Below are 25,423 nucleotides of genomic sequence, written 5' to 3' on the forward strand. Positions count from 1 at the left end.
GTTGTTCCTCTTCTGGTTTGGAACTCCATTTGTTATTGGTCTATTAACTTATACTGCCTGAGGATTTCACGAGGCACACCGAATCTCCACCCATGCAGAACCAGGTCCTGTGTAGATTGTATTTTCAAATAGCATTTATCAGAAAATAACACTGATCACATTTGCATATTTTTTGTTTACAGTGTTAGTTTAATCTGCTGTTGTACAAAATTATACAAAACACAGGAAAAACAGTTTTACTGCACAGATTTTTTTTTACAGAAAGGTATTATGGTAGAGTCAAGAGGCACTATTCATAACATTGGATTTGCATGAGCTAGACACACACACATACAATAATGTTGTATAGAAAATATTTATATATTTTTGTATTACCAATAGCATAGTAATGCTAAATAGATATTTTTTGTTTTTCAAAAATCGATTTCATCATGAAAAAGCTAAAGGACAAAACAATGAACAAGACAGGAGGGGGTTACAACAGCATACAATGAAAATACAATCAGCTACCTACATAATACACATTGAAAAAGGCTAAGCAAAACTATACTGCTGTTTTCCTGTCCTGTCCTTTCACGTCAGAATCAGATTAACAGTGGAATCATGGTCAAAGAGCTCTGTACTACACTACAGTCTCAATAAGTCTTCAAAATAACTCAGAAGGTCCTCATAATCATTTATGTGCATGATTGGCTGGCGGTTGCTATAGCCTGCCTGTTTCAGGAACTTACGCAGCTTTAGGCCACGGATGTCCCTGAGCAGACCCCTGGTGACACGGTAGGTGTTGTCAGGGTCAAAACTCAGACCGTCATCGTCATGCTGGGTCACATAAATCTTATCCACAGTCCCGTCTGGACGCAGACTGATGATGAGGCGGTCCATGTTACTGTCGTCTTGGTCACCAGTAAAGTCTTTTCTCACATACTGAGGAAGGCAATTGGATTCTTCCAGATTCAGGTTGCCCACTATATAGTATGGGTGGACATTATCGGGGAGCAGAAAATTGCAGGTAATTACAGCTATAGTTGTGGTCACATTGCTGTAGTCCCACTCCGGTCTGTTCTGGAAGGGATGGAAATCAAAGCCCCCCTCGTTGGGGTTGTATCTTGCAACCATTTCACCCATGATATCAAAGTCGATGTAATTCTTGGCGAACCAGAACAGGAGCTTGAGTCCATGCCTGGGCAAGTGACGACCAAACCCAGAGAGTCTTAGATCTTCCATAGTGTTCAACGTAGCTCGAACCATGGTGGTACCCTTGAGAAAGAGAGAGAGAACTTTAGAGCAATTTAGTAGGTGTGATTGTGTGCAATAAAATCCCATAATATTGTATTTATTTATTTTTATTTAACCTTTATTTAACTAGGCAAGTATTTTGAGAACAAATTCTTATTTACAATGACGGCCTAAGAAAAAGGCAAAAGGCCTCCTGCGGGGACGGGGGCTGGGATTAAAAATGAAAAATAAATACAATATCAATATAAACACAAACAAACACACATCGCAACAAGAGAGACAACACAACACTACAATAAAGAGAGACCTAAGACAACAACACAACATAGCAAGGCAGCAACACATGACAACACAGCATGGTAGCAACACAACATAGCAACAACATGGCAGCAGCACAACATGGTAGCAGCACAAAACATGGTACAAACATTATTGGGCACAGACAACAGCACAAAGGGAAGGTAGAGACAACAATGCATCACGCAAAGCAGCCACAACTGTCAGTAAGAGTGTCTTTGTTGCAGCTCGTTCCAGTCGCCAGCTGCAGCGAACTGAAAAGAGGAGCGACTCAGGGATGTGTGTGCTTTGGGGACCTTTAACCGAATGTGACTGGCAGAACGGGTGTTGTGTGTGGAGGATGAGGGCTGCAGTAGATGTCTCAGATAGGGGGGAGTGAGGCCTAAGAGGGTTTTATAAATAAGCATCAACCAGTGGGTCTTGCGACGGGTATACAGAGATGACCAGTTTACGGAGGAGTATAGAGTGCAGTGATGTGTCCTATAAGGAGCATTGGTGGCAAATCTGATGGCCGAATGGTAAAGAACATCTAGCCGTTCGAGATGAATAGTGCATACCATGGAGCTTCATAGGCCCAGTGCAGTCAACGTTCTGCTTTACCTGTGTTTTGTATAATATTGATGAAACTATCTCTATAAACGTGTGAAAAAATGTGTTCCGTGTTCTGAATAGTGCCTTGTTGAAAATACAATTTAGCCAGGAGTTTTAGATTGTTAATACACCAATAACAAAGAGAGTTCTAAACTCTCTGTCTGTTTGTTTTCAGGTTAAACATCCCTCCCATGAGTCCCCTCCTCTTAGGTCCCTCCCTCAGACAACTGCCAGACAGTCCTAGCAAAATTCTTGCTTGAGAAATCGTTTTTTTGCAACAAAAAAAAACATTTTTGTTTCTTTTCGGGTCATTTTAATGGAAAATATTACAGTAAGTTACTTAATTGTTACCCAGAAATGATTTGATATTGAGATGAGGAAAAAAAACAACTGCCCTGGGTCTTTAAGGAAAATATTCAACCATGTTGTATAATAAATAGAGGGCAATCTCTTACAACGCTTTTATGGTAGAAAAAGTTGCATTGATGTGAAAAATATGTTTAGTGGCTCTGTCCACACACACCTCTAAGACTGAAAACTTGTTTTTCTAATGAGCAACAGAAAAACACACTGTTCAGTGGCTCTTAAGTATACACACCTGATATGGACAAACAAGATCACACAAACAAACACATCAAATATGTTATATTTACAGTAACTTACTGTAGCTGGTGTTGTGGTGCTGCTCTCCTTCCTCTCCTCACGTCTAAAAGACCTGTAATGACAGCTATTTTACCCATCTCACAGTGTTTATGAGTGTGTTGTGCGATAAGGAGGCAGGACTAACCACGAAGACCACAGTGTACAGGAAATGAAACTGAAAGGGACTCAGACCTGTGTTGGACTGAGTTCGATTCCACAAAGTTATCTTCTTTCTGCCACATATTCAAAAAGTTTCTGATCTAGGACCAGTTTTAATCCTCATGATCATAATGAATAAGATCCCATGGAGAGTGGGGACCTAATATTACCTGATATTTAAGGTGGTCGATGTTGTTTTGTGTCCAATGTTTTTCATTTAACAATATCTGGAACCACAGCACAATAATATTGTACAAACACAACACCCCCTACCCCACTCTCCACAACTTCCAGACTTCTTGTGAACGATCACGTTTTATTAGTCGTATGTATGGGATACACAGGGTGTTTACACAGGGTGTTTACACAGGGTGTACACAGGGTGTTTACACAGGGTGTGTACACAGGGTGTTTACACAGGGTGTTTTCTTGCAGGTTCCTTCTTGACAATGCAACAGCAATAAAATATAATAAACATATGTGAGGGAAATCTTCTGTTAAACCCCGTTAAACTTGGGGGAACTGTGGAGCTACGGTTAGAGGACGTATGTCTAGTTCCTGCCATTCTGGCCCCTGTTGTCCTCACTCACTTGCAACAGGCTCATACACATACATAGGGTCACATGTTTTGCAGATGCTTGCATGGGGTAGCTTGACTATATGATGCTCCTGTACTCTGTCTGTTTTTTGGGCTTTCACTCCATCTCACCTGCGGGGATGGGGCGACCAGCCTCCTTATTATAATACGTTTTTCATAAAAGTAATATTAGTTAAAGGTAGAATTTCCACCACACATAAGAATAAGAACACAAAGTAAATGGCTCAGTAGAATAAAATAAACATTTTAGCATAAGTGTTATGCTGGAAAGCACAAATTATACACTCTTAGAACAAAAGGTGCTATCTAGAACATAAAAGGGTTCTTTGACTGTCCCCAACCCTTTGAATAACTCTTTTTGGTTTCAGGTAGAACCCTTTTGAGTTCCATGTAAAGTTTCCTTTACACAGAGGGTTCTACATTGAACCCAAAGGAGTTCAACCTGGAACCCAAAAGGGTTTTAACTGGAAAAAAAAAGATCTATGGGGACAGCCGAAGAACCCTTTTGGAACTATTTTTTCTAAGCGTCGTCCAATATTTACACGTGTTTTGGGGGGCAAGTGTTTAATTGTGCAATCATAATAAGAGTCTGGTAGCAGAAGTTGTGATGTAAATATTAGTCATTTAGCAGACACTCTCCTCCAGAGCAACTTACAGGAGCAATTAGTGTTTAAGTGCCTTGCTCAAGGGCACATAGACAGATTTCTTTACCTAGTCAGCTTGGGGATTCGAAACAGAAACCTTTCGGTTACTGGCCCGACGCTCTTAACCGCTAGGCTACCTGCCGCCCGTGGGTGTAGTATGAATGTGTGTGTGTATGTGTGTGTGTGTGTGCGTGTGCACGTGTATGTGTGTGTGCATGAGTGAGTGAGTAAGTGAGTGATTGAGCGAGTGCGTCTGCTATGTCAAAGTTTCTTTAGGGAATTGATATCGGTTTTACTGTGACTACAGGTTCACTGTTCCGAGTTCATGGAGTACCCAGAGGTGGAGAATCTTCATGATTTCTACACCACTGAGGAGAGATATGTCCACACCCAGGACCAGCGAGGGCTCTACGTGGTGTACGACGTGGCTCTGAAGGACCTGGAGGAGCTGGAAGACACACTGATTCTTCTGGGCTCACACTACATCCAGAGGAGTAGTTGGAGGGTCAAGGGCCAGTCTGAGGGCAGCAGGGTCAAGGGTCAGTCTGAGAGGTCATCTAGCTCTGCAGCGACAGACCTCCACTCTGCCTGGGCTCAGACAGATGTGGATAGAGTTGCAGTTCTCCTAGACCTGTGGACATGCGAAGCTGCTTTTTTGGAGAGCAAAGTGCAGGTTAGCAAATATGCTGAACAGGGCCGTGTTCATTAGGGCACGTAACAGAAAACATCTTAAACTGTTCTGAAGCGGAAAACAAAAATTCACATTTCTCATTGGACATGTATATTTAGTCCCTCCCTGTTTCAGTCAGTTTTCTTCTCATTGATGCCTAATGAACACGACCCAGGTGATAATCAATTTATTTTAAGTCCAGTATATTGCGTGTCATTACGTGAACCATGGCCCCTCTGTTAATTTCCAGTTGTTGAACTGCTATATTGAGGCCTACCAGCATGTGACAGGACCAGAGGAGAGGTTCTCCTTGGCTCAGGTCATCACAGACATCATGCACAGAAGGCCTCGGCTACACCTGGACATGGGAGCAGAGTACTTTGTTCAGGCCTACCGGGCAGAGATGGTCTGCATGCAGACACACCAGCAACTCATCAGAGCCGTGCTGGACAACCAAGTAATTGTTTCTGAAAAATTGTGGCACAGCCTAGAGAGCTATTGATGCCAGTGTGGATAGTTGAATCATAACAGGTGTATCTGGCTTGAAGGACCATTAGTAAACTATTGGCCGGGATAGCCCGTTAGCAAAGCTAATAAAAGCAATAGGTTTTGAAGTCGAATATATATTAACTTTTCCATGCCATGGGTTCTAAAGGTCTCTCTAACTGTGTTATGTTGACTATTAGATAGATCGTCAGCGGCAATACCTCCACCGGGTGTGGAGAGGAGGTCAGGGACAGGAAGCTACTCCTTGTGACTATGGTCTTCCTCCTAACTATGTGGCCAAACATCTGGTGTCCCTCGGTGGTGGCAGGCAAGTCGTAGTCCTACCCATGAATTATAGACTGATCACAGTGTAATGTGATGTCACCTCAAAACAGACTAACATGTTAAACAGTGTAAATAAATAGCTAATGTAAAAATGTGTGCGCACACCCCTGCCTGTCTGTCCTCTTGTTACCAGTCCTGCCCTGATGAATGTGTTCCTTCTGGAGGTGCACCACTCCCTAAGCCTGGCCTCTGAAATGTACCAGGCCCTGACCCAGGCTCACACTGAGCTCTGCCAGCTCCACCGTGCCAGGGGGGTGACTGAAAGAGTCACCCTGGAACAGAGACTCCTACAGCGGGCTCTGCAGCACTGGCACTCCCTGGATCCTCCCGGGGCCTACTATAGCTCTCAAACTCAAAAGGATGTGAGTCGAGTATCTCCCTCACATTCGAGGGAATCGAGTATCTCCCTCACACTGATATGCTGCACCTGCCACTTGAGAAGTTCTAATTGTAAAAATTATATTTTCTTAATTGACTCACCTGTGTAAAAACCACGGAATCTATATCAATATTGTAATGTGCAATGATTGCAAACAGATCGCAGCAGATTTTTTTTTCTTTCGCTCCAGTTGTTTTCAGATGTTTTCATGGAGGACCCCTCCCTGGTCCGAGCGTTGGGGGTCTCTCTGATCAGATCGGCTGAGGAGCAGGACATGAAGCAGGGGAAGGAGAAACAGTTCTTTGCTGTGGAAACCTTCGCCAAGCTGCTGGAGTTAGTCACCATCCGCCATCGCCTTATGGAGTCAGCAGCAGAGACTGCACATCTGGCACAGTTGAGTTGATTCTTCCTATATTGATTGTAGTTAGTTATTTCAGGGGTATGTACTGCAAGGGGTCTGCGATTTGTAAATCTTCTTTTGAATTCTGAATGTTATTATTATTATTTTATGAATATTGCTAGCTCCAGCAGACTACCACCGTGGATACCATTTTTATGTCTCTGCGTCCAGTATGATGGAAGTTTGAGATAGTTTCATGAGCCAATGCTTACAAGCTTTAGCGCAATGACTGGAAGTCTACAGGAACAATTAGCATGCTAGCTATTCTTGTTCATCCGACTTTGAGGAAGTAGATAAAGGGCTTCATTGCCAAAATCTCAAACTATCCCTTTAATATGAAGGAAATTACAGTCATTAGAGCTAATTAAAGTTTTTTTTTCTGTAATGAAAATTCTTAGGTGAGCCGTTTAAGTGGTGATTTTCGGGATGGAAAAACAGTTTCAGGGTCAACCTAAATGACCAAAATTCGAAAGGAACTCGCAAATCTGAGCTATCATTTTTTGCAGGTGCATGGTAACAGTTGAATAAGATGAGAAAAAATAAGAAACACGCACACTGCTCTTGCAGTGATACTAGCAAGAGCAGCTTTACGTATCAGCTTCAAGGCCAGAAAGCATGCAGAAAAGATATTGAACTATATATATATACACTACCGTTCAAAAGTTTGGGGTCACTTAGAAATGTCCTTGTTTTCCATGAAAACATACATGAAATGAGTTGCAGAATTAATAGGAAATATAGTCAAGACGTTGACAAGGTTATAAATAATGATTTTTAATTGAAATAATAATTGTGTCCTTCAAACTTTGCTTTCGTCAAAGAATCCTCCGCTTTCAGCAATTACAGCCTTGCAGACCTTTAGCATTCTAGTTGTCAATTTGTTGAGGTAATCTGAAGAGATTTCACCCCATGCTTCCTGAAGCACCTCCCAGACGTTGGATTGGCTTGACAACAGCTCAATAGGGTTGAGATCCGGTGACTGTGCTGGCCACTCCATTGTAGACAGAATACCAGCTGACTGCTTCTTCCCTAAATAGTTCTTGCATAGTTTGGAGCTGGGTCCTTGTCTTGTTGTAGTCATTGTCTTGTTGTAGGAGGAAATTGGCTCCAATTAAGTCCACAGGGTATGGCATGGCGTTGCAAAATGGAGTGATAGCCTTCCTTCTTCAAGATCCCTTTTACCCTGTACAAATCTCTCACTTTACCAGCACCAAAGCACCCCCAGACCATCACATTGACTCCACCATGCTTGACAGATGGCGTCAAGCACTTCTCCAGCATCTTTTCATTTTTTCTGCGTCTCACGAAGTTCTTCTTTGTGATCCGACCACCTCAAACTTAGAGATCCATCTGTCCATAACACTTTTTTCCAATCTTCCTCTGCCCAGTGTCTGTGATCTTAATCTTTTATTTGCCAGTCTAAGATATGGCTTTTTCTTTGCAACTCTGCCTAGAAGGCCAGCATCCTGGAGTTGCGTCTTCACTGTTGACGTTGAGACTGGTATTTTGCTGGTACTATTTAATTTTAATGAAGCTCTAATGTACTTGTCCTCATGCTCAGTTGTGCTTCGGGGCCTCCCACTCCTCTTTCTATTCTGGTTAGAAACAGTTCTGTTCTGTGAAGGAGTAGTACTGTACACAGCGTTGTACGAGATTTCTTTCTTGGCAATTTCTCGCATGGAATTTTTCAGAACAGGAATAGACTGACGAGTTCCAGAAGAAAGTTCTTTGCTTCTGGCCATTTTGAGCCTGCCATCGAACCCACAAATACTGATGCTCCAGATACTCAACTAGTCTAAAGAAGGCCAGTTTTATTGCTTCTTTAATCAGTACAACAGTTTTCAGCTGTGCCAACATAATTGCAAAAGTGTTTTCTAATACTCAATTAGCCTTTTAAAATTATCAACTTAGATTAGCTAACACAACGTGCCATTGGAACACAGGAGTGATGGTTGCTGATAATGGGCCTATGTACGCCTATGTAGATACTCCATTCAAAATCATCCGTTTCCAGCCACAAGTCATTTACAACATTAACAATGTCTACACTGTATTTCTGATCAATTTTATGTTATTTTAATGGACAAAAAAATGCTTTTCTTTCAAAAACAAGGGCATTTCTAAGTGAACCCAAACTTTTGAACGGTAGTGTATATATTAAATGATACCATCTTTGAGAACTAACAACCAAAGAAAAGCTAGACAGAATAACATTAAAAAAAGGGTATTCAACTTACATGCCCATTGATTTTGTTATAACGTTTGAGCAGAGGAACACAGCATTAGCCATGACAAAATGCATATAATTGCAGAAAATTTGATTTGAAACTGCATTACGCTGAGATTATCGTCACTGTATTTGCAGGCTTTGAGGTAAGTGTTACTAAATGTGTTTATGGTATAAAATGTCCATTCTGTAGTGTTTATATTATGGTCTGGCTCTCCTAGGTTGTACAAAACACAAGCTCTGGAGCTGGGCTTTGATGAGTTCCACCTGTATGTGCGCCCAGAGCAGTTTGAGTTTGCTGTCCAGAGAGACAAGGCAGAGCATAGACCTCTGTTTGTTACGGCACTACTGCAGGACGACAGCTGTTTGGACAGGTACCCTCCTTACCCTGTTACGCTGCTAACATAGATACAGTGCCTTGCGAAAGTATTCGGCCCCCTTGAACTTTGTGACCTTTTGCCACATTTCAGGCTTCAAACATAAATATATAAAACTGTATTTTTTTGTGAAGAATCAACAACAAGTTGGACACAATCATGAAGTGGAACGACATTTATTGGATATTTCAAACTTTTTTAACAAATCAAAAACTGAAAAATTGGGCGTGCTAAATTATTCAGCCCCTTTACTTTCAGTGCAGCAAACTCTCTCCAGAAGTTCAGTGAGGATCTCTGAATGATCCAATGTTGACCTAAATTACTAATGATGATAAATACAATCCACCTGTGTGTAATCAAGTCTCTGTATAAAAGCACCTGCACTGTGATAGTCTCAGAGGTCCGTTAAAAGCGCAGAGAGCATCATGAAGAACAAGGAACACACCAGGCAGGTCCGAGATACTGCTGTGAAGAAGTTTAAAGCCGGATTTGGATACAAAAAGATTTCCCAAGCTTTAAACATCCCAAGGAGCACTGTGCAAGCGATACTATTTAAATGGAAGGAGTATCAGACCACTGCAAATCTACCAAGACCTGGCCGTCCCTCTAAACTTTCAGCTCATACAAGGAGAAGACTGATCAGAGATGCAGCCAAGAGGCCCATGATCACTCTGGATGAACTGCAGAGATCTACAGCTGAGGTGGGAGACTCTGTCCATAGGACAACAATCAGTCGTATATTGCACAAATCTGGCCTTTATGGAAGAGTGGCAAGAAGAAAGCCATTTCTTAAAGATATCCATAAAAAGTGTTGTTTAAAGTTTGCCACAAGCCACCTGGGAGACACACCAAACATGTGGAAGAAGGTGCTCTGGTCAGATGAAACCAAAATTGAACTTTTTGGCAACAATGCAAAACGTTATGTTTGGCGTAAAAGCAACACAGCTCATCACCCTGAACACACCATCCCCACTGTCAAACATGGTGGTGGCAGCATCATGGTTTGGGCCTGCTTTTCTTCAGCAGGGACAGGGAAGATGGTTAAAATTGATGGGAAGATGGATGGAGCCAAATACAGGACCATTCTGGAAGAAAACCTGATGGAGTCTGCAAAAGACCTGAGACTGGGACGGAGATTTGTCTTCCAACAAGACAATGATCCAAAACATAAAGCAAAATCTACAATGGAATGGTTCAAAAATAAACATATCCAGGTGTTAGAATGGCAAAGTCAAAGTCCAGACCTGAATCCAATCGAGAATCTGTGGAAAGAACTGAAAACTGCTGTTCACAAATGCTCTCCATCCAACCTCACTGAGCTCGAGCTGTTTTGCAAGGAGGAATGGGAAAAAATGTCACACTCTCGATGTGCAAAACTGATAGAGACATACCCCAAGCGACTTACAGCTGTAATCGCAGCAAAAGGTGGCGCTACAAAGTATTAACTTAAGGGGGCTGAATAATTTTGCACGCCCAATTTTTCAGTTTTTGATTTGTTAAAAAAGTTTGAAATATCCAATAAATGTCGTTCCACTTCATGATTGTGTTCTACTTGTTGTTGATTCTTCACAAAAAAATACAGTTTTATATCTTTATGTTTGAAGCCTGAAATGTGGCAAAAGGTCGCAAAGTTCAAGGGGGCCGAATACTTTCGCAAGGCACTGTAGATGTGCAGCTACCTTCTTTTTCTTTCTTAGTAAATTGTATATCTACAGTAGGTCTTGAAAAATAAGGGAACTATTAACAATTCACTTTTTTGACAATGTAACGCTAATGCTTAAAACAATCATAAAAAACCTTCTTCTCATGGACTAAAAGTCATATTCACTCCACATTTGGTCTTTGGACTCCTCACAATAATAACCCCTAAAGAGTTTGAGAAAATAACGTTGATGCATTCAAATGACCACACTATACCACACTATACGCTAATTTGCTCAAATATGCAAGAAATACTTCAAAAATCTTCTTCTCATGAACCGTAGACCAAATGACACCCAATTCTGATTGTAGGCCAATGGTACATGTCTTAACTTAGTTTGAGAAAAGCTAAGGGATTGGTCAAAGGATGGCTGAGGTATTAAAATTCACTCCAGATGTTGCATTTAGACTCATGAGTTCCTACGTGATAGAGCGCTGGCTTTGTTATCCATCTGATCATGTGCCCTTTCTGTCATCCTGTGAACCCTATTTATTGCTGCTCGCAGCTATATTCTTATGTTTTTTATTCCCGACTCCTGTAGGTACACTCCATCTAAGTTTCCACTGAGCATCCAGGAGCTTGATGAGAACCAGATTGGAAAATTCAGCTTCTACTCTGAAGAGACAGTAGTGCATGTAAGTTCAACTGAGACTTTGGGCCTGATTCAGAGTTGAGATAAGAGGGCACAACCTTTTATGTAAATCAATGTCAAGAGAGAGTCCTGCCTTTTTATGAAGCGATATTATAGCTGTTACCCATTATGATTCACACTTGATCTTATAGGGGTCACCTCAGTCCCGGTCTTCTCTCTCCAGCTCATGAATAGGTCAGGCATAGAGAACCTGCAGGTGACCCTGGCCTGTCAGGTGACTCAGAAGAACGCTCTGATTGGTGCAGTGAAGCAGGCGTGTCTATGTTATTGGTCAGAGACTTTCACAGGCTCTCCAGAGGTACCTTACATCACTACACATATACTTTAATCCAGTGGCCTGTTTGCTGGGATCAAATTACTTCTCTTTCTCTCTCTTTGATTTAGGCGGTTCTTTGTTCTAGTGGCGATGCAAGCTCCTTAGCTAAGCAGGGTCCCAAAGTTCGCAAAGACACAAGTGAACCAAAGATAACTGGTGCAGGAACCAGGGAGAGGTGAGTTGGAGGGTCAATGAAGGCCATGTTTTGTAATTATCAATATTATTACAGTTAAATATAATTATTATGTCATGTGATTTGACTGTTGTGTTTGTTCAGGCTGACCGAGGCGTTTGTCTCCATCCAGCTGGAGAAAGTGGGTCCACGAGATGAGATGTTGAACTCTTTCGTAAAGAGGAGACAGATCATGGGTGTTGTGATGATGAACCCTGTAAGTGAAATGTCATAGAGGTCAGAGGGGGCAGGAGCTATGTTGGATCTCAGATATTACTGTTTGATTGTTTACCTTCGTGACCTTCTCTTTCACCGCAGGATGAAGTAGCAAAAATCAAGAGGAGGCTGATTATTGAGTTCTGTCGAAAGTACGTACATCTGTAGTAGAAGTTGACGATCATGATTGCCATGTTCCGACATGTTAAAGTGAAGCTTCCTAGCATGACTCATTTGGAAGTGTTTATTCACAGGAGACCCGATTGTTTCATCACATTTTGGGGACTTTATTTCCCTGAAGTCTGACTTTCCTCCAGGTGTACCTGTAACATGTTGTCTGTGTCTGTCAACTTTTTCCTAGATTCAGTTTGCGCATGTCCCAGTGTTGTGTGAGAGGGCAGATTATAGGCCTGTACCACAGCCTGACCACCTTACTGGACGAGCTGCCAGACATCCGCCAGTCCCACTTCCTGATTGGCCAGGACCATGAGTTGAAAAGCGATATGGACTCAGGACTAGGTGTTCGCCCTGACCCCAGGTAAGACCAGTGTGAGAGAGCATGAAATTCAGGGATGTAGTGGTAAAAAAAATTGGTGGGTAAACATCCACTACATCAATGATCATATAAGAATACTTGCTTCAGAAAACCTTGCATATGTTGACAGAGAGAATATTTTAGGAGTGTGAAGACACCCTGTGGTAGTGTATTTGCTCAGTGTCTCTGCGGTTGGAGGTCAGAGATGATTTTTGCTCCACTTGGTTGGACAGGAAGTTCCAGCGGCGTCCCAGGCGCCTGCTGTCAGCCGACGGCAGAATGTTCCTCAACCTGTGGTTCCTCCCCCACTACACTGAGGTTCTCCTCATGTTCAGAACCCTGGAGGACTCGGTGAGAGGTTCTAACCTGCTTTACATTGTGTTAACCTACAGATGGACACAGACACATGCATGGAGGAGTGGATTCAAATTAGATTTGGTGATATCAGTCAAAAAACAAAACCATGGCCTTGCTACGTCTCTGTCTATCTTTCCTGTATGCAAATGAAAACTAAATCCAGAACAATGGAATGTTTCTAAGACTCTAGAGCAGGGTTTCCTAACTGGCGGTTTTATTTGGCCACATACGTTTTCTGAGGATTTTTACATTTTTTATTTTACATTTTTATTGGTGGACATAAAAGACTGTAGAAACACCAGGAAATCACCTCCAAGTGATTTTAATTTAGGAAATCTGTTCCCAAGTACTCCCACTCGTAATAGAGAGACACGTGATCATATGCAAACGTGAGCAAGGTTTGAAATCGTTATCTTTTAGTCAAATATTAAATCTGTTTGGGTTTATTGCGGTCCATTTGCAGTCTACAAACGATTTGTAATTATGTTCCGGGTCGCCCGACCACCCGCAAATTTTTTTAAATCTGCCTTTGGCTGATTCTAGTTGGTGATCTCGGCATAGAGCATGTTGATCTTTATCTTGAACTGGTTTCCTTTTGTTGCATAACAGGCATGTTGCCGGGCTCTTCACCATAGTCTGGAGATAGTGTCTGCCCTGCATGACATCATCTATTACCTGGTCAGTTTCGCCCGACTGGGGAACCCAGGAGTCTTCAGCTCCAAGAGAGGAGGAGGAGCAGGAGGAGGAGAGCTTACAGCTGACTGGGGCGGCGCTGAAGGCATCGGTATGCATTAGTCATAAACAGACCCGTGGTTCCAATGCCTCAGGGGGTTAAATCATGGTGCAGGATTGTGAGTTTGATTGACTGCATTGAACACATATACAGTACTATCTGTGTCACTGTTGACAGTTCTGTAAGTCACATTGGAGGAAAGCATCCGCTAAATGACCATGCTGTTATTGTTAAGGTGCGGAGCTGTGGGAGATCCAGAAACAGGTAGATTCTCTTTGTGACCCTGGTAGCCCTGAGGCTGTGGGTCGCCTGCTTCAACTACGGAGACACGTGCTCTTCTTGCAGTACGACACCGCTGTGAGGCACCTCATCAGGTGAGTGGAGAAAGGTAGAAGATGTTGATATATGCCATCAGTGAGCTGGTTTAGATAAGTGTAATGGAGTATGAGGGTTCCTAGCATAAGAACCAGACCTTGGTCAAATAAATTATGTGTCAACAACTTTCAAACGCTTGAGCTTGATTTAGCTAAATCAGTTCAATGGGACCAATGGAAATCAAAAGTGAAAACACAAAGTATTTGATATGCTCTCTCTCTCTCTCAGAGAGGCGTTTCTCTCCTCTGGTAACATCGTAGCCTATCAGAGCGTGAGTGACAACATGGGACACGCCCTCCCTGCACTGAGTGATAGTGTCAGAACCAATCACAGTTCTCTACTGTCTTTACCAGAGCCAATGGAGCCTCACAGCCCCCGGGTTTGTTATAAAGTTTACACTTCTAAAGCCCAGACAGTGTTTGTGTTACTATCCAGAGTAAATGGGAAACACAGTATAGTTAATGCTACTTTTGATAGTTTTCTACTGCTCAGGCAGGGTTGTACTCTTAGACAATTGTGAGGTCATCATGTATTTGTGCTCTCTAGGCTCAAAGGATGTACCCATGGAGAAGTTTTCTGGTGTGTCATGGATTGCACTCTGTAGACATTTGGGGCATCCCACCCATTGAGTACTGCATGCAGGTAGACTTCTACTCTCCTTTATGATATTTCTTATTTTTCCCTTCTTACTAGCAAGTGATTTAGCAAATAGAGGCAACTAGAAATGATCGCGATAGTGATTGTTTTATCTATTCTGGTTGAATGCATTGTAAGCTGCTCTGGATAAGAGTATCTACGATGCTAAATGACTATATTGTGGGTGTTCATGGTCTTTATGCTGCTTGTAATCCAGCTGTGTCTGAGTGGGCTGGGTGACCGCAGCAGGATGGAGGCCAATGGAGCGATCCTGGGCGTGTCTCTACTAATGGAGGATGTCCTGAACAGCGGAGGGAGAGGGGCAGCACCGCTACGTCTCCATGACAACAAGGCGGGGGACTCACGTGGAAAGCCTGAGGAAGTATATTTACATACGTGTTAGAATATATTTTCTTTGGGGTGTGTTAAAATATATGGGTTACTAGGTACATAGTTGCATTCAAAACACATGTAGGCCTAAACATGTATGTAACATTTATGTTTACCGGCAGAAAAAGCACCTTGTAAGCAACGCTGTGAACAGTTTTTTTTTTGTTGCACTGGCTGACAGTATTGTGTCTTAATACTAGGAGGATGGTAGCAGTGTGGATGACAGTGTTGATGAAGAAGAGAAGGGGATCTCCTCTGCTCCCCTCCAGAACCCTCTCCAGGACCCCCTACAGGTGCTGTCTGTGTTAAAGGGTTTCCTGCTCCTCACCAAACAGCTGGAGGTGTTTAAGGAGAGCTGGGGAAGGCGACAGCTAGGGGTGGAACAGATCAATACCATGAAGATCCACAGGCACTTCTCAAGACTCTACAGGTTAGTTAGTATTGCCCACGAAAAAGTTTTTACTTGATGTGATATTCTGACATACCATGCAATACATATTTCTTAATTCCTTTCTTTTACTTTTAGATTGTATTGTATTGTTGGGAATTGTTAGATACTACTGCACTGTTGGGCTAGGAACACAAGCATTTCGCTACGCCCGCAATAACATCTGCTCAATATGTGAATGTGACCAATAAAATGTGATTTGAATACATGGGGGGGGGGGGGGGGGGGGTTGATGTCGTCTCATCGTTAATGTGTAGCTCAGTGGGTCTCATGCTTCTACATTTCAGAGCAGACATCCAGTACCCAAGTATGAGAGCCCTGGCTCAAAAGATGGGTAAAGAGAAGGACTTTGAGGCTCTGCTGTCTGACAGCCAGCCTCTACTGCCTCCTGCAGGAGCTTCCGAGGTTCACATCAAGAGATTCCAAGTACTGTACTACTGCAGCACACCATGATAGCTCACTCACACACCTGACCTCTATTGGAATCTTTTAACACGGTTTAGTGTGTATGTGAATGTGACCAATACAATTGGATTTGTTTTAGTTTAGGTAGAGAGTAAAATGTACACTGAGTGTACAAAACATTAAGGACACCTTCCTAATATTGAGTTGCGGCCCCCTTTATAACTCAGAACAGCCTCAATTTGTCAGGGCGTGGACTCTACAAGGCGTCGAAAGGGTTCCACAGCAATGCTGGCCCATGTTGACTCCAATGTGTCAAGTTGGCTGGATGCCCTTTGGGTGGTTCCGTGTGGCTCAGTTGGTTGAGCATGGCGCATGCAACGCTAGGGTTGTGGGTTTGATTACCACAGTGGACCAGTATAAAAATGAATGAAGTCGCTCTCAGAGCATCTGCTAAAATGTAAAAGTGGGTGGTGGACTATTCTTGATACACACGGGAAACGGATGAGTGTGAAAAACCCAGCAGTGTTGCAGTTCTTGACACAAACTGGTGAGCCTGGCACCTATTATCATACCCCGTTCAAAGGCACTTAAATCTTTTGTCTTGCTCGTTCACTTTCTGAATGGCACACATACACAATCCATATCTCAATTGTCTCCAGGCTTAAAAATAATTATTGAACCTGTCTCCTGCCCTTCATCTGCACTGATTGAAGTGGATTTTACTGGTGACGTCAATAAGGGATCATAGCTTTTACCTGGATCCACCTGGTCCGTCTGTCATAGAAAGAGCAGGTATTCCTAATGTTTTGTACACTCAGTGTACGTGATCCAACTGTTAACTTGAGTGTTTTATCAAAATGTACACACATAATGTCTGATGGACATAAAAGCCACTGTATTCGTGTAACAATCCATATACCGTAGTAGTCTGGGATCCAAACTGAAGCCACGCTACGTTTCACTATTGTTTCACTTCACGAAATAAAGCCTTGATTCAGGTTGATTCTACCTTTTTTTTGCCATTCGTGCTGTTGTCTGTGCCTAACCATGTTTGTACCATGTTTGTGCTGCTACCATGTTTTGCTACTGCCATGTTGTGTTGCTACCACGTTATGTTGTTGTCATGTTGTGTTGCTACCATGTTCTGTTGTCGTGTTGTGTTGCTGCCATGTTGTGTTGTTGTCGCAGGTCTCTCTTTATGTCGTGTTTAGCGGTGTCTCTCTTGTCATGATGTGTGTTTTGTCCTACATTTTTTACTTGTAATCCCAGCCCCCTTCCCCACAGGAGGCATTTTGCCTCTTGGCAGGCCGTCATTGTAAATAATGATTTGTTCTTAAATGAACTTCCCTAGTTAAATAGGGATTTTTTTTTTTTAAAGGTTGGAACCCAGACTAGTCGAGTAGTGCTACAGACTGAGGAACAGGTTATAAATTGTGTAATGAAAATGAGGATAAACATGAACATTGGTTTCTCTGACTCTATGCATGGTGGCTCAATCAGTTTCTACAGACTGAGCAATGGGTTATATCTGTAATATGGCAAACAAGGTGATGAGGAACATCTCATTGAGTCTGTGCATGGTGCCTCAGTTGCTCAGGCTGCTGGAGAGTACGGAGTGTGATATGATCCGAGCGGTACAGAGGAGGATCACGAGAGAGCTGACCCTGGTGATTTCGGAGCGGGCACGCCAAGACACAGGCCTCCCCACAGGTACACCACCCACCTCACAGGATGTCTCACGACGACAGTAACCAATGTTGGATCTGGATTTCTGTTGTTGTCCTTTAAAACATTTGAAGATGTTTACATTTTACTGTTACATCACGAACCGGTTAAACAGCTACGAGTCTGAGTCGAAAGATTCTAGGTGTAATGGTTGACTAATCACTGTTACGACTGTCGTCCAGAGTTGTGGAAGCAAGGCCCCATGAAGCACAGTCTGTCCCCAGAGAGACCTCAGTTAGTGGAGCGCTTCACCCAGCAGCTAATGGAGTGTGCTGAGCAGACGGCGGAGGGACAGGTGAGAAACCCAACACAGAATGGACAGACAGGCAAGACAATAGCCCTAAAACAATGGGTAGCAGTCTGGTCCTTTTTCTCAGAAAAAAAAAATAATAAAAAATTGGCAGTCACAGGTTCATAAGTTCCAAGCACCAAGAACGTGAGAACAGTTTCATGACAAACATATATGTTATACGTCTCCTGCCAGCTGACCTTCCCCGCGGCCCACCTCCAGCGGTGTCTGTCCACTCTGGGCCGCTCTGTGATGGAGAGAGAACGCAGCAGCTTCCTCCTCTACTCCCAGTTCTATGAACAGATCTTACAGCAGGAGAGCCAGCTGCTCTACCGCAGAGAACAGGTATCCTACTCTACTGTACTTCAGCAGTTCAGCGCATAAGATGTGTGTCAAGATATGCAATGCCTTTTTTCCCATTGGTAATACAGTATATGTGTGAACGACTGGGATTAGAACCTCTGGGAGATAACGCTAGTCTTCCAGTGTCGGGCAAGGTTAGTTATCACGTGAGCAGGGTTCCAAACCGGTTTGATTCCTGGGCTTAATACCATTAATTTGCTAAACTACACACAAACGTATCTTTAAGTTCTTGCTTCTTTGACTTCTCTCTGTACAATATTTGTCCTGCAGGACGTGAAGAACCTTGAGGCGTCCCAGTCCCAGACCATCAACCCTTACAGCGAGGTCAGTGGGCTCTGTCGTGGGATGATGTTGCAGACCACAGCCCTGCGTACCCGGGTCACCCAACTGGAGGAGGAACAGAGAGGTCTGGAGCAGCAGATTAGCCTAAAATACAGACAGCGCTATGACTCCCTGGTCCGACAACTTTTCTCCACCTGCATTCAACTGAAGGTACGAAACGCTTTTAAAACCTATCTTTTTATCATAACGGTAACTATCTAAAGCCTGAAGGGTATAATGCATTATGATGCTGTTAGAATGCATTATAAGACTTGACATAAGCATGTATGAGCACCTTATAGTCTCTTAGTAACACCTCATAATGATCCTGACTAACTTTGATCCACAATAACTGGTTAATTTGGAAAATAGTTGGTGTTTGGTCGCATCGTACTTTTGACCACATCACTGCCACGCTAAAAGCACCATAACGCACACCCTCTCGTCTTTTTACTTGATTGTTTACTTGGATGGATCACAGGCCAGGCTTGATGAGTACCATGTGCGAATGGACCAGGATGTTACTCAGCTGGTGAGCAAAGTGAGGAGAGAGGGAGTGGATAACATCATCAAGCTGAAGAAGTTTGGCTCCACTACAGGCAATGAAGCTCTTCTTACGACACAGTCGGAGGTGAGACGATTGGGGCCCAAAGTTGTTTTCGAAGCAAGTGACTGAATTGTGACTCAGCTGTTTACAGAATTATTGCATTCATGACTAACAGATATTCTCTTCCTTAATCTTTCTTCTTCCTCTTCTCCTCCATCAGAAGCAGGAGCTCCATGACCTGAGCATGGAGAACAGTCTGCTGACTGGCCTGCTGTCTAAGGTGAAGGCACTGGGCCACTGGAGACAGGTGGTTGGACAGGGCAAGCTGCACCGTAGATTGCTCCACAGCCAGCAGGTACGGTTAGGAAGATTGGAAAGGAGTGTCCCCAAAATCACACAAGTGTATTGACTTGCAATGACCGTGACATCACGGTTGTTTTATGATTTGACCTGCTTAAGTTGAATGCACAGATGTTAACCTGTGCATAAGAGCCTCTGCTAAATGATTGTAATATGAATACAAATGTAGAGACTCATGGATTGCACCAGAATTGGATGTGGCTTTTCATGTTTTTTTGCTGACGTTTTGTGCGACTGTGACTTGTGTTGTGTCTAGAGGGAGATGTCCTGTCAGAGGGAGGCACTGCGAATGAAGATGATGTCAGAGGGTGAAGTGATCGTACTGAAGCAGGAATTGGAAGTCACTCAGAGGGCCATGACACAGTGTCAGACGGAGTACAACCGCACCAAGAGACTGCTCAGCAAACAGGTAGCTAGCTATATCCTCACTCTGACTCATTCACATGCATTTCTTTCTACAACATTACAGATAACAAGTGGAATGAATCTTCACATTTTCTTCTCATTTTACATCATTGTAAATAATGTGATATTTTCTGTCGTAGCCGATTTAATAACCAGATCTAGAGATATTTGCCTGTCTGGTCTGACAGTAGAGAGATTTTTATGCCCACAGAGCGCAGAGCTCCATGAGGTGAGGCATCACTCTGCTCAGGAGGTCCAGAGCAGACAGGAGCTGGACAGCTACCACCTGCAGAGCCTGGAGCAGCTGAGAGAGGGCGTGGGGGACAGAGACAGACAGCTCCAAGACCTCAGGACTCAGCTGGACAGGAGCAGCAGAGACAGACGGCTACTGAGACAACGCAGTGCCAAAGACATCAGACAGGTGACACTCGTTCTCATCCCTGCAGTACAAACACACCAACACATAATATAAAATGATCTGTTCTAGTATTACTAAAACAGACATCATCCGGCTTGGAGGACCATAAAACAGAGATGGATAATAACTTAAGTTCCCAGACTTTTAAACTATTACATTGTACACTGCTCCAAAAAATAAAGGGAACACTTAAACAACACAATGTAACTCCAAGTCAATCACACTTCTGTGAAATCAAACTGTCCACTTAGGAAGCAACACTGATGGACAATAAATTTCACATGCTGTTGTGCAAATGGAATAGACAACAGGTGGAAATTATAGGCAATTAGCAAGACACCCCCAATAAAGGAGTGGTTCTGCAGGTGATAACCACAGACCACTTCTCAGTTCCTATGCTTCCTGGCTGATGTTTTGGTCACTTTTGAATGCTGGCGGTGATTTCACCCTAGTGGGAGCATGAGATGGAGTCTACAACCCACACAAGTGGCTCAGGTAGTGCAGCTCATCCAGGATGACACATCAATGTGAGATGTGGCAAGAAGGTTTGCTGTGTCTGTCAGCGTAGTGTCCAGAGCATGGAGGCGCTACCAGGAGACAGGCCAGTACATCAGGAGACGTGGAGGAGGCCGTAGGAGGGCAACAACCCAGCAGCAGGACCGCTACCTCCGCCTTTGTGCAAGGAGGAGCAGGAGGAGCACTGCCAGAGCCCTGCAAAATGACCTCCAGCAGGCCACGAATGTGCATGTGTCTGCTCAAACGGTCAGAAACAGACTCCATGAGGGTGGTATGAGGGCCCGACGTCCACAGGTGGGGGTTGTGCTTATAGCCCAACACCGTGCAGGACGTTTGGCATTTGCCAGAGAACACCAAGATTGGCAAATTCGCCACTGGCGCCCTGTGCTCTTCACAGATGAAAGCAGGTTCACACTGAGCACGTGACAGACGTGACAGTCTGGAGACGCCGTGGAGAACGTTCTGCTGCCTGCAACATCCTCCAGCATGACCGGTTTGGCGGTGACATTTCTTTGGGGGGCCGCACAGCCCTCCATGTGCTCGCCAGAGGTAGCCTGACTGCCATTAGGTACCGAGATGAGAGGAGGTTATCCCTCAGGAGACCATCCGCCACCTCATCAGGAGCATGCCCAGGCGTTGTAGGGAGGTTATACAGGCATGTGGAGGCCACACACACTACTGAGCCTCATTTTGACTTGTTTTAAGGACATTACATCAAAGTTGGATCTGCCTGTAGTGTGGTTTTCCACTTTATTTTGAGTGTGACTCCAAATCCAGACCTCCATGGGTTGATAAATTTGATTTCCATTGATAATTTATGTGTGATTTTGTTGTCAGCACATTCAACTATGTAAAGAAAAAAGTGTTTAATAAGAATATTTCATTCATTCAGATCTAGGATGTGTTATTTTAGTGTTCCCTTTATTTTTTTGAGCAGTGTATGTGTCTTGTAGGTATAAACTTGGGCCCGGCCTTTCCTGGTCAGATTATATGGTCATGGAAAATCCCTGGCCCTGGGAACAATTTATCTAAATGTGTATATTCCCCGATGAAGGGAGCACATTTACCGTAAATTACAGACAGAGCAAGTTTAAATCATTGGTGTAATGGTAATGGACATTAACCCAGGCACCCACTGTGGCTTTAGGTGAAGGGCCAGCTTCATCAGGAACGCAGCCTCAAACAGGAGGCTTTCCAGCGGGTGGACAAGCTGCAGAGCCAGGTAGAGGACGTTGAGACTGCTCTCTCCAGGTGTACCTACACAGCAGGTAATGGCTCAGCTTCAGTGTGTTCCACTCATTCCCTTTCCATACAGCAGTAACTTACTATGGCAATGGTTCTCAATCCTGGCTCTGGGGACCCAAAGAGGTGCACATTTTGGTTTTTGCCCTAGCACTACTACACCTGATTCTAATCATCAGGTGTGTGGTGCTGGTGCAAAAACGCACCCCTTTGGGTCCAGAGGACCAGGATTGAGAACCACTACGCTATGCAGTTCTAGAGTAGTGTATGTGCCCAGTACAAAACATAACACACTGTTTAATGAATAACTCACTATGCTGCAGCTAGCCATTGATTCAGCCTGTGCTCTCTCTCAACAGGGCGACACAAGACATCCTGTTACACTTTCCCTCACAACAGATCCAGCATCAGAAACCCAGAACACGCTGGCCCACAGCAGGACGATAGCAAGAGGGATTCTACAACCCAGCTGGAGAGACCCAAAACAGTGAGTATCTCTTCTTGGCATATTACAGTCTAGTAACCAGTGAACTTTTGTGTGGCTTCGTTTCCCCAATAGAATTGTATCGTGTGTGTTTTGTCAGGAACCGCCTCGCCTGCGTATCCTCACCACGGAGGCCCTGCTACCAAACCTCACTGACGGAGGCCCAACCTCCTCTAGTCTCCTCACACACCTTCAGCAGCTGCGACTCAACCATCAGTAAAAATGATGCTGTTCTTGTAGAAAAATGTCAACCATGTTGTAACAAGTAATGAAAACAAACGTTTATTGGTGATGAAAATGATACACAGTATGCAAAGGACCTTTATACACCTGGGCGGCTAAAACAAGAAACAAAAACATTGTAAAACAGTGGTAAGACACCTTGTTTAAAGCTATAACTTGGTGTGATCTCATTGTTGCAGATGCTACCATACAAATGTAGTAAGACAAACCAAATATGAAGAGTTGAGACAGAACTACATAGGCCCAGTGTATCCAGGCTCAATACACACACAACCTTTAAAAAGGTTATTGTAGAGGAAACATAACCTTACAGTTTATGGATAAATCAGGTTAAGAATGACTGTTAATCTCTTCACTCACATGCAGGGGAAAAAAAATCTGACTTGAGCAAAAACATGGTTTGCCTGGTCTCAGATCTGTTTATGCCGTTTTGCCTACATGAATTGGAATTTAACCATCTGACTTGGCTAAAAAGCACAAACTTATCTGGGACCGGGCTATAATGTGGGGATGATCAATAGTTTAAACCATAGCATCCTCTGAACAGTCTAATATTTGTGGCATGTTCATCAGATTAGAAACTACATCAGATAATAGAAGGACATAAAAAAAAAGGGTTGCATGGAAGAATACAAAAAGAGTTCTGACAATACAAATAAAATATCACAAAACACACGCAGGATTGATGCCTATTTTGGAAGCGAACACACAGAAAAAAATGTTTCAAACTATCCATCTGGGGTGCTTCAACCATGCAAAGTTTGCACCGGTCTCCCCCCCCCCCCCAAATGGAATACAACTGTAGAATAAACTGTACAGGGATTCAGAGAAGAAGGACTTAAGGTCAAATAAAGTGATTTGTCTTTTACTTTTTTTTATTAACAGGATGCAAACTATGCCCTTAAGATCCAAGTCTGGCCCTCAATTTTCTACAACAGAATCTTAGACCCATGAATTAAGGCTGGACTCCAATCCGATTACGCTTTGTCGACAATGTACCACTTAATTGAAACAATATATGCAGCCTTTACCAGGAATGCGAGCTCCGAACATAGCCTTTAAAAGCTGCATTGTCTACAACTCACGATCGGATTGAATCCCAGCCTTCATTTCTACAGCACAATCTGTCCGAATAATTCAATCTTGTTCTACACACTTCCAAATCCAAACAGATTTTCAACTAATAATCAACTCAGAGAAAAATCAAGTCAAACGATAGGTAGGTTATTGATAATTAGATCTATTGAGGACATGGAATTTAATGTGTCAGTACCAACACTGCCATAAAACACAATAATACTGACCGGTATATCAGTCCTGACTAACCCCACTCTATAACCATGACTTTAAAGTGACTGTTCCGTGTGAAGACTGGTAGATTGGTGTATATTTTACACATGAGCCTGATTCACACTCTAGAGCTGAACCAAAAACCAAGCAGAGCTGTACAGTACAGTTTGGGTGGAACCTGTCGTGTGAAGCAGGCAATACAGTACAAGTAATGGCAAGCACTTATTGATACAGCGTCTTGTCTGCATCCCAAATGGCACCCCATTCCCTTTATAGTGCACTACTTTTGACCAGAGCCCTAAAATGGGCCCTTGTCAAAAGTAGTGCACCATATAGGGGAATAGGGTCTTATTTTGGAGGTAGGCATGTTTTACAAACCCTGAGACACAGCAGGCAACTTCTGAGCAGTGTCTACGTAGTGCCAAGAGGAAAATATAAAGATGAACACTAAAATGACAACTTATAGACAGGACCATGATTGATTATTAGTTGCCATGATCAGTTTCAATACTGATCAACTCTCATCCCCAGAAGCGACGGTATGCCCACGTTCCCTGACCTGCAGGATTCACTGGACTCAAACAGATCCAATAACAAGTATTCACACAAATGGTTTTCACAGAAGTACCATTTCTCAAATTAGGAAAGTAGATAAAAGACAACCAATCACCCTTCATTTAACCAGCCAACATTGTTGCCCGGTCTGATACTGGTTGTAGAGTTAAATAGCTACATAGTAAAATGTTCCATTCTGATAATGGCCTGTAGTGTGGACACTAAGTTGTCTGAATCTTAAAATTCAGATAAGGTAATTATCCGCTAACTCAAACCATGATGACCCTAAGTATGTAAAACCGTGCACGACAATAAGATGGTGTAAATCGCTCTAGCTGGGAGTTAGTGAAAAATCTCTTTAAAGGTCTTCGTCAGAACCCTCGTATGACCAGAAAGCAAGTGTTTATCATAAGGCTCCACTTTCTTTCTTTGTCAACGTGGCACAGTACTGACTTTGCTAGTTATTCATATAAAAATAAAGTAACATTTGTTTTATTTACACATTGACAGAGTATGTAAAAGTTAATCTCTTCAGTACATTGGTAACAATATGACATTACAAAGTGGCATTGAAAACAATTCAGGTTCTTTCTGTCAAGGCTGGGAAAAAAAAGCAGGGTTGGGAGTCCATTTCAATTCAGTAAAAACTTCCTGAATGGACTGAAATTAAATGGGCA

General features: G+C 43.1%; 3 protein-coding genes across 4 annotated transcripts; 2 read left to right on the forward strand and 1 right to left on the reverse strand.

Moving 5' to 3' along the window:
* Positions 1-166: 166 nt before the first annotated feature.
* Positions 167-2,902, reverse strand: LOC139374180 (uncharacterized). Of its 2 annotated transcripts, XR_011627648.1 has the most exons (3): positions 2,788-2,902; positions 376-1,257; positions 167-316 (listed from the first exon to the last, which is right to left on the reverse strand). XR_011627648.1 is itself a non-coding variant. In XM_071115192.1 (2 exons), the coding sequence occupies exon 2, from the start codon at positions 1,246-1,248 to the stop codon at positions 628-630; it is 621 nt and encodes a 206-aa protein (XP_070971293.1). In that variant the 5' UTR covers positions 1,249-1,257; positions 2,788-2,902; the 3' UTR covers positions 167-627. The 2 variants fall into 2 exon arrangements, 1 of the variants encoding a protein (XP_070971293.1); XM_071115192.1 differs by having other exon boundaries at positions 167-1,257.
* Positions 2,903-3,056: 154 nt separating this feature from the next.
* Positions 3,057-5,743, forward strand: LOC139374445 (uncharacterized). Its single transcript, XM_071115483.1, has 4 exons — positions 3,057-3,077; positions 4,475-4,840; positions 5,088-5,294; positions 5,524-5,743. Exons 1-4 carry the CDS (start codon positions 3,057-3,059, stop codon positions 5,695-5,697), a joined length of 768 nt encoding a protein of 255 aa, XP_070971584.1. The 3' UTR covers positions 5,698-5,743.
* A 68-nt stretch (positions 5,744-5,811) lies between these two features.
* LOC139374977 (coiled-coil domain-containing protein 162-like) lies at positions 5,812-25,249 on the forward strand. The gene is made up of 28 exons (XM_071116272.1): positions 5,812-6,030; positions 6,238-6,440; positions 8,896-9,048; positions 11,295-11,388; positions 11,569-11,703; positions 11,790-11,896; positions 11,999-12,110; positions 12,212-12,261; positions 12,471-12,647; positions 12,878-12,995; positions 13,611-13,785; positions 13,970-14,108; positions 14,338-14,488; positions 14,656-14,751; positions 14,963-15,127; positions 15,336-15,565; positions 15,871-16,009; positions 17,578-17,698; positions 17,896-18,008; positions 18,198-18,347; positions 18,636-18,857; positions 19,168-19,317; positions 19,454-19,588; positions 19,850-20,002; positions 20,210-20,419; positions 22,080-22,200; positions 22,534-22,661; positions 22,759-25,249. The coding sequence occupies exons 1-28, from the start codon at positions 5,812-5,814 to the stop codon at positions 22,876-22,878; spliced, it is 4,086 nt and encodes a 1,361-aa protein (XP_070972373.1). The 3' UTR covers positions 22,879-25,249.
* The last annotated feature ends 174 nt before the right edge of the window (positions 25,250-25,423 follow it).

Source organism: Oncorhynchus clarkii, chromosome 19 (assembly GCF_045791955.1).
Source record: "Oncorhynchus clarkii lewisi isolate Uvic-CL-2024 chromosome 19, UVic_Ocla_1.0, whole genome shotgun sequence".
NCBI lineage: Eukaryota > Metazoa > Chordata > Actinopteri > Salmoniformes > Salmonidae > Oncorhynchus > Oncorhynchus clarkii.

What these genes read in the sequence shown, in the direction of transcription:
- LOC139374180 (XM_071115192.1), bottom strand. Translation starts at nt 1,248, where the DNA reads ATGGTTCGAGCTACGTTGAACACTATGGAAGATCTAAGACTCTCTGGG.
- LOC139374445 (XM_071115483.1), top strand. Translation starts at nt 3,057, where the DNA reads ATGAATAAGATCCCATGGAGA. An exon ending in TGAATAAGATCCCATGGAGA is followed by an intron (nt 3,078 to 4,474) that starts GTGGGGACCTAA and finishes CTGTGACTACAG; the next exon opens with GTTCACTGTTCCGAGTTCAT. An exon ending in GAGCCGTGCTGGACAACCAA is followed by an intron (nt 5,295 to 5,523) that starts GTAATTGTTTCT and finishes GTTGACTATTAG; the next exon opens with ATAGATCGTCAGCGGCAATA.
- LOC139374977 (XM_071116272.1), top strand. Translation starts at nt 5,812, where the DNA reads ATGAATGTGTTCCTTCTGGAGGTGCACCACTCCCTAAGCCTGGCCTCT. An exon ending in GGTGCAGGAACCAGGGAGAG is followed by an intron (nt 11,897 to 11,998) that starts GTGAGTTGGAGG and finishes GTGTTTGTTCAG; the next exon opens with GCTGACCGAGGCGTTTGTCT. An exon ending in CACGTGGAAAGCCTGAGGAA is followed by an intron (nt 15,128 to 15,335) that starts GTATATTTACAT and finishes TCTTAATACTAG; the next exon opens with GAGGATGGTAGCAGTGTGGA.